The 8,512-nt window shown below is 38.4% G+C and overlaps 2 protein-coding genes across 4 annotated transcripts; both read right to left on the bottom strand.

Annotated features, from left to right (window-relative positions):
* Nucleotides 1-426: 426 nt before the first annotated feature.
* On the bottom strand, nt 427-4,795 carry LOC311254525 (putative N-acetyltransferase camello). Of its 3 annotated transcripts, XM_084348329.1 has the most exons (3): nt 4,616-4,795; nt 4,150-4,384; nt 427-1,672 (listed from the first exon to the last, which is right to left on the bottom strand). In XM_084348329.1, the coding sequence occupies exon 3, from the start codon at nt 1,658-1,660 to the stop codon at nt 989-991; it is 672 nt and encodes a 223-aa protein (XP_084204455.1). In that variant the 5' UTR covers nt 1,661-1,672; nt 4,150-4,384; nt 4,616-4,795; the 3' UTR covers nt 427-988. The 3 variants fall into 3 exon arrangements, with proteins under 3 accessions (XP_084204455.1, XP_084204456.1, XP_084204457.1); XM_084348330.1 differs by lacking the exon at nt 4,150-4,384; XM_084348331.1 differs by lacking the exons at nt 4,150-4,384; nt 4,616-4,795 and adding an exon at nt 3,788-4,106.
* Nucleotides 4,796-5,504: 709 nt separating this feature from the next.
* On the bottom strand, nt 5,505-6,767 carry LOC311254627 (adenosine receptor A3-like; the record flags this gene model as incomplete). Its single annotated transcript, XM_084348501.1, has 2 exons — nt 5,505-6,289; nt 6,439-6,767. The coding sequence occupies 2 exons, from the start codon at nt 6,765-6,767 to the stop codon at nt 5,638-5,640; spliced, it is 981 nt and encodes a 326-aa protein (XP_084204627.1). The 3' UTR covers nt 5,505-5,637.
* Nucleotides 6,768-8,512: the final 1,745 nt, after the last annotated feature.

Here is an 8,512-nt window from a genome sequence, read left to right as displayed (position 1 = left end):
ATTTTTAGTGCCAGTTTCTTCAACAAACAATGGCCTTTGACTGTAGAAGCAAGTACACTTGCATACACTCTAGGTGGAAAGAAATATTTAATATTTCTCCTTTTGTTGTGGTTGCACCACTTGACATTTTCAGGGGAAATCAGTCTTACCTTTCGTAAAAAAAAAAAATAGTTCAAATGCTTTCAAATTATATGAAACCAACATAAATACAAAATAAACATTTAAGCAAACCTCATGAAAGCTTTTAAAAAAAATTTTTTTAAAACATTTTTGAATTGCTCATAATGCAAACCCTTATTTGTCACTGACCCACATACAGCTGTTTGCTCTATCTGATACTTGGTGTTTTGTTTCTGTTGTTTGTTTGTTTTTATTACTAAAACAATCTTAATTGCTGAAACAGAGATTACAAATAAAAGCTTGACAGATATATAATATTTTTAATATTTTGACAGATACTGATTGCGATATGACTCACAATGAATGAGAATGATCATTTTTGCATCACAATTTTCATTTTCACAGTGAATAAATCAACAGTTTCAGTGTGTTTAAAATATTCAGAGAAGAGGGTCTCACAGTACATACAGCAAAAGCAAAAGGCTGTTAGCTCAATCTGATACTTAGTATTTGTTAAGTGCTAACAGACATAGCTTACAAATAATAGCTTCAGTTAAGGCTGAAGGCTAAGATTAATTTACAATATTTAAAATACAATATTAATTTTCACTGAAGAAAACTATTAAAATCATGATAATGTGAATTCTGTTTGGGTCAACACACTACAGCACATTCTACCTTCATCAAAAAAATACAGCTTCTTCTGATTTGGATAATGCCATATAAAGCCATATTGCAATTTTGATTATATTTAGATTAATTGTGCAGTCATAATTTGAGTAAAGCAGGATCGATGCATAAGCTTAAATCACTGACAAAGAGGAACATAACAGGAACGTCACAGTAGCTGATCAGGGTTATTCCAGGACTACAGCGGTTTTTTCATTCTTAAGACTGTGACCCTCGCCAGCCTTAAAATCCAAGAGGGAGCTGGTGCTTTGGTGTGTTTCAGGACCAGACTGAAGCCCAGCTTCTTGTACAGGGCCACAGCAGCTTGCTGAGCGGAGCTGGTCTCCAGCACCACTGCAGAAAAGCCTCGTTCCTTACAGAAGTCAATCACAGTCTGAGCCAGCCTGAAGCCAAGGCCCATCCGTCTGCATGTTGGTGCGATGATCATCCTGAACAGCTCCCCGTATCGTTCATTACCGCTTTGTTTGCCCACCACGGCCACCATACCTACAATCTGGGCAATCCCTTCAACCTCAGCCTCTGCCACCCAGTAACAGTCATCCGGTCTGCTCAGATAGTTTCCAGGGATGTCCTGCATGTCTGTCTTGAGTGTATTTCTGACATAGCCTGAATATATCTCATGACAGCAGCAGTAGACAAGGCCCACCCAGGCTCCTGGTAACACCACTGCCCCCAACACAGAGCCGAGGACGTAGCCAGCAACACACAGAGCCAGGGTGATGGTGATGTACAGTGGGCTGGATATGGCGTTGTTAAAACATGGTTGGATGTGTTCCTGGATGCTGACACTGAACAGGGATAACACCGTGTCCTTGTCTGAGGGACGGTAGCGGCGGATCACCAGCTGCATGACTGGAGGGAACTAGAGGAAAATAAAATAAAGGATTAACATGTGAAATTTATGGTGCATTAAGCTCTTAAGTGATGCAAGTAATGATTATTTTCATTGCTGATTTATCTGCTGATTATTTCCTCAAAAAACAAAACTGTGAGATATGCCCATCATAATTTCCCACAGCCTAAGGTGTCTTCAAATTCCTACAGATGAAAGATTTCCAGTTTACTATCACACACGACAAATATCCTCACAACCGAGAAGTTTAACTCAGGGATGTTAATAGTTGAAAAATAGTTGTCTGTCGATTGACTGGTGGATTTATTGATTAATTTCCATGTCTAAAACTTTTAATATGAGATTCACATTACTGTCAAATGTGTCATTTGTGTTATCACTGTTTAAGATGGAAGTTAACATGACAAAAATGTATAACATAGCGTTAGTAATTGTGTTTGATTGGGTATCATCAATTAAAATATCGGGAAGGGCTAAGAAAATGAATGCGCTTCATGCATCCCTACATTGAATGAAGAATTTTCTCATTTTATAAGTAAAAAATGATGGAAAATCAATTTGTTGCTCTCAGTGTCGATATTGTGACGTCACAAATAAATCAATGCAAAGGAAACACTGATATTAACGCGTCAACTATTATAATTCAGTAAACTTCAAGTATATTTTGATGATAATACTTTTGTACTAAAATTTTAATTGATCATTGATTTCTTGCAGATTAAAATACCTCAGTAATCTGGTATCACTACAATACTTGTTGAGTTTTCAATAACATGTAATAGACCCACTGCCAATGTTATGAACTATGAGAGAAAACTGTGCTGACAGCTTCTGATTCTATAACAGGGTCACAACGGATGATATTTGCACAATACGATAAAAATCTTAGGAAACGTCATGGTTTCACAATATTACACATCATTATTATTCTCATCAATGACCCTTAGAGGGATGAAAACAATATTTTTTTTGGGTTGAACAACTGAATCATCATAATTTCATAAAATAATATGTCCTGACACACATGAAATATATACTTTTTAATAACACTAATACAGAAGAGTCCAAATGTACAGCGTTTGTGTATATAAATATATTACAGTTCAAAAGTTTGGAATCAACTGCTACATTCATGTTTTTCTTCTTTCCTTCAATAATGGCTATTTGTATGTAATGTGTCGTGTATTTCGGACACCTAACATATTATCTACATTAAAAATAGTTCACAGTTTGGGCAAATAATAATTATAGTCAAACAGTTAAAACCTCCCTTTAGCAGTGGAACAACAGTGCTGTATGACAGGGGACAATACTATGCAATCATTATCTCCCCAAATAGCCTTCAGTTTTGTTTTCCGGTCCAGAAAAGCACAAGTGACCCTAGAATAGATCATCGAACCACATTAGTACAATGGGCCAGGCAGTTTATGCCAGCCAAAATCTGTTTATCTTTATCTTCTGCTGTCTACTCAGTAGTTAAATTGAATAGATTCAAGTTGTGATTTGTCAGTCCATAGTGTTTTCAGATGTTTTTTTTTTTGTCAGATTGCCATTATTGATATTATCAATATCAAGCGTTCAATCAAAAGGGGTTTCTGTTTCTGCAAATCTTCAGTTTAAATGACTCCCATCTCCTGCTCTGTTCTGCTCTGTGGTCACCTCTCCAGACCTGCTTTTTTTATGCAGCTGTCAAGGGTTTTCATTCAATCAGTTGTGATCAAACAACCTTGTTGGTAACAAAAATGCACATGATAGGTTCAGATATCATTTCAAATTGTACTCAGTACACAGTTAGGATTTTAGTAACTTAGTAGATTACATGTTGTAATGCATAAGTACAAGTCATATTACAGTCTTAGAAAACACTCGTCAAAGTTATTATTGTGCACTTGCCACTTAAACAGGAACCTGTTTCTCTTTAAATCTGATTATATTTTGATGATAAGCTTCCAGACTCTTTTATGACCGGTGATTTTTATTATTGTTATGTAACTGTTGCTCGGGGGTATCTTTGTCTCTTTCTGCCCACTAGTTTTCAGTCTGATTCAACCATTGTACAGCGTTTTGTTCTCATTCATAACAAAATTACATGCAGTTATTTGTAAAAAGAGGATTTTATACAACCTTAAAGCATGAAGAAAAGTCCTCTCAGCCACCTGAATGTGGTGTAGCCGGCTGCTAACACGGTCCCAACAGTCAAATGACCGCATAATAACCAGATACTAACGAGGCTAAGATCATGAAGCTAGCTGCAGATAACCAGCTCTGACCGGACCGGAAGCCCGACAGAACCGTTAGTGTAGGTTGAGCTAACGTTAGCTAACTAGCTAAACTTTAGTAAGCTGACATCACAGGCCTGAAGTTAACGAGTCAACTTACGTAACTCGCTTCTGTCTAAACTCGTGGAAAAACACACTTTTGAGCTGTTTAACGACTTAACACTAATTGCAATACACAAATATTATTGAAAACTGACGGTCTCTTACGTCACTCAGGCAGGTTGTGAAGCTGGTCTTTGTCGAGCAGAGGTACGGTCCAACTGGCAGCAGCTCAAATCAAAGTTGTATAGAAAGTCATAAAATAGTTATGTCGGGTCGAAGTACAGTCATGAAAAGATAAAAAACACTTGCACAGGACTCCGTGTAACCTTTATGTGTTGAACTGGGTCGCTGTCTTCTTTATAAAATCTCCCGTTCAGCAGAAATCCCAAACTCTGTGTATCTGTGAAACCAGCTGCAGTTTAGTGTAGGCTGTCCATTGACTCACTCACTCACCAGCTATGTTATCTTTTAATCTACACTTAAATCAGTGACAGGTGTGTCACTGATTTACAGAGGTATTCAACAGCCTCAGACCAACAAACACAGGTTCTAGTGTAAAAGTAACAGTATCAACTTCATTTTGCACAGTGGTGTCAACAGGTGGGGGCCATGAGGGGCCCCTTTATCATACCTGGCTGCCACCACTCCTGATTGTCCCAGAACTGCTCACAGACTCATCAGGGCTTCCCAACAGGTTTGATATTTATGATTTAAAATCTGGATGATGTCATCGGTACTTTCCGAACAGGACCACGACAACCACTGAGAGAGGCATCCCAGAGCCGCTGATGCTGCTGCCAAGCAACGCTTAACGCTGTAGCCCTTTGAGGCTAATGTTAGCTAGCATGCTACTGTTGACAGAAACTTAAGAGCTGACCTCCAGTCACTGCAGGTGGTGACCACTGCTACAACCTTTAAAATTCAACATTCAAAGGCGAGATCAGAGCTTTGCAGTGAATAATGATTAATTGTTAAAATTATTTATTGAGAAAAAAATCCAAACATTTGGTCAAATTTAAGGATTTGCTGTTTATATGTGGCATTTTTCACAATCCTCTGATGTGTTATTGACAACAAAACAGATTGATATAGATAATAAAAAACAAAGTCTTCAGTTGCAGCCATAATTCACATGAAACACTACTACCTTAAACTAAAAGTAAAATAGTTACATGCCAATGCATGCCAGTTTGTGAATTTCACACTTAGTTTCCTGCGGCGTATGTTACAGAAATTCTCACTTCCTCGTAGATTTGAAACTGTTTTTAATAGCACACATTTTGAGAAGTATACTTGTTTCCAGATGTATTCAAAGACAGGCGAGATTATTGATCATTTCGTATTTCCGATATAGAGATTGTACAGTATAGCGTAATATTAGATTAACATGTTCAGTTTTTGACAGACAGGAAATAAATGCACACAAAATGCAAAAGTAAGCTCTACAGAAATGTTAAAACCAAAGCTGACAACAAACCTATATAAAAACAATGTGTATCTGATAACATAACTGATAAACTTTAACTGAATTTCAAAAATAAAAACCTTAGACAACTAAATAAACTGCATACAGAAAACAAAAAGAAAATCAATCTTTGTATTAAACTATGTGCTTGTAAAGTCATATAGTGATTAAGAACAAACACACAAACTTCACTCTTTTTTGGCCAGACTTGTCATGTTACTGAGTTTGTTGTCCGACGAATGGCTCGTCTGTGATCCTTGATTTTCTTCTCCACATGCGATACACTGTCTCCAGATCTTCAGATATGCTGTCTTGATCTTTCTTATCTTGAACGCGTAGACGACTGGGTTTACAGCTGAGTTAGCGTGAGAAAGCAGGATGCCAACATAGAGAGCTAATTCTGGTACATCACCGATCCGACCAAAGTAAGTGATGCAGTTCATTGTGTGTATAGGGAGCCAAGACAGGGCAAACAGAGCCAAGACCAGAGACAGAGATCCTGCCAGCTGTTTCTCTTTCCTTAGGTAGTTCTGACACTGTTTCTGGACTCCATTGCCTGGTTTCTCTCGAAGGTTTCTTAGAATTGTGCAGAAAATGTAGACGTACAAAACGGTCATCACCAACAGAGGGATGAAGTTGCAGAGCAGAAAACTGAAGTAAACCAGGTATGACATGGGGATCACTGCTATAAACTGGCAGACAATAGTAGAGTTGACTGACGTAGACAAGGTTTCATGGTTGTACCATCCAAGCATGGGAGCAAAACTCAGTGGTATTGCAACAAGCCAACACGCTGCTACAACAAGCCAAGAGTGTCTCTGTGTCACAGTCCTTTTGTACCTAAAAAAAAAAAGCAGTAAGGATCGTATCATCAATTATTGATGTATTTTTGGAAATGGAAATCTTACAATTATGCATGTAATTTTAGCAGAAGATAATACTGCACACTGAGACAATCAGGAAGCATCAGTATATCTGAATAGTCTTACCTGAGAGGGATATACACCCGGAGGAATCGGTCCACTGCAATGGCCATGAGAGACAAAACTGAGACTAGGGTCAACAGGAGGACCACACAGCTGATGAAGAGACAGCCGTGGAAAGAAGTCTCCACTCGTCCGTCCACAACCACGGCCAACGGGATGGCCAAGCAGCCAACCATGAAGTCAGCCACAGCCAGAGAGACGATGAGGCAGAAAGTAGGCTGCTGAATGATTTTACTGCTCCACAGTGCCACAATAACTAACAAGTTACCAAGGCAGCAGCTAACAGCGATGAGCACCTCCAACATCGTGTAGATCACCTCTCCCACAGCCATTGTGCTTCTTCTCCAGTTTGTGTCTGATGGTTAATGGTGTGATGAGACTAAATGTGAGCCTGAGCCTGAATTTTGCTGTGCTCTTGTGACACCTTTGAGGAAGTCTTCAGGCTTTTTGCAGTTTTTTTTCCTTTAATAACACATATGCGTTGTATAACTATGGGTCGGTGAAGAATGGAGCAAAAGGTACTCTCAGTGGTTTTTTTCGTCACTAAAAAAGCGAGCTGTGTGGCCGATACAAAAAAAAACTACTTAGCCACATCCTTAGCTCGCTACTCCTCCAAACAGAATCGCTTGTGTTGTGGTTAGATTAGTGCAGCTGATGTTGTGTTTATGCAGACGAGGTGGCGCACAGCAAATTCCTCTATACATTTTGACATGAAACTGAATTTCCGCTTAGATACTCTAGACTTCCTCTTATTTTCACTGCTGTTAATGTGCCCAAACAGAGTAAAATAGAAAGATGATGTATGATAAATCGGCACTTACTTTTTTAAGGGCTTTATAATAATGAATTATACCATTGCTTTATAGATTAATTAAAAGATATTATTAAGAACAATGTTGTTTGAATTGTGGAAAAAAAAAACCTCTGGCTGTTTTTTATCCTCCTCAAACACAACATTTGCTCTTTAGCTCAACACGGAGACTTCACAAATGGACCGTTTGACCACTCATCCTCTTGAAAAAGGTTTCAGAGCGTCTGGACCTAAAGCAATTTATTAATGTTTCATGCAGTGGCTCTAACAGCTCGAGACAGTGCAACTTACTGCAAATTCAGACGACAAAACCAAATACAGAAATGCACTGCAAATACACAAAAAGCCGACTGAAATCTGGGCCAGTTTCCGTTTATTCAGTTATTTAATTGAATCTGGAAAAAGTTCAAACTCTTTCATGAGAGGAACATGAGACAAAGAAAAGATCTGCTTGTTTCCTGTGTTCTCCACAGTCTTATCTGCATCATGCGTTGACCTGTGTTGTGCTCACATCACACAAGGCACCATAATGTAGTGCTTCATGCAACAGTAATAGGGAGTTTTGGGTTAAATTTGGCTATCAATAATAATTAATGATTATCAGGGATAATTATTAATTAATGATTAATAATAAAATCCCATTTACATTAGATTACCTCGGGGCACCACCCTTGAAGAAGGGAAAAGATAGCCAATTCACCAAATCAGTCTCAGAAAAGGTACTAAACTGTTTGTAACTCTGATTAGTAATTAATTTAATAACTACAACCAATATTACCATAACAGCTAGTAATGGTTGAAGGATTTTGGAGTTCTTGACAGAGTAGAGGTTGGCAACATTCACTCTTCTACAATATTAAATAGGCAGCTTGAAGGTTCAAAGTCCTTTATTTACACAAAGATGAAAACACACTAACTAACATGTACTATATACAGGTGTATGTGTGTGAAAGCAAACTACCAATAACCTGACCTGAGATCACAATAACACTCAAACAGTGGACACACATAAATTGAACACATGCATGCATTACATTACATGCATTACATCAACCGGAGTTTAAAGTCCTGTGCTTAGCCGTGCTATGCTATGCTATCTAAGCCCAGTTCAACGTTACCAGTCTTTGAAGAAAAGGTGCTGGTGGTTGCAGGGGAACGTTGGGATTCGCTCCTTTATCTGATCAGAGAGGGGTCTGTCACCCTGACCAATAGTAGTTCAAAGCTGAATTTTGCACCTAGGTGTGAGCAATGGGGAATTCTGGGACA

Source organism: Pagrus pagrus (genome assembly GCF_965226575.1).
Source record: "Pagrus pagrus genome assembly, chromosome: 3".
NCBI classification, from domain to species: domain Eukaryota; kingdom Metazoa; phylum Chordata; class Actinopteri; order Spariformes; family Sparidae; genus Pagrus; species Pagrus pagrus.
Note: the sequence above shows the minus strand (reverse complement) of the source record. Positions and strands in the feature narration are given on the sequence as shown.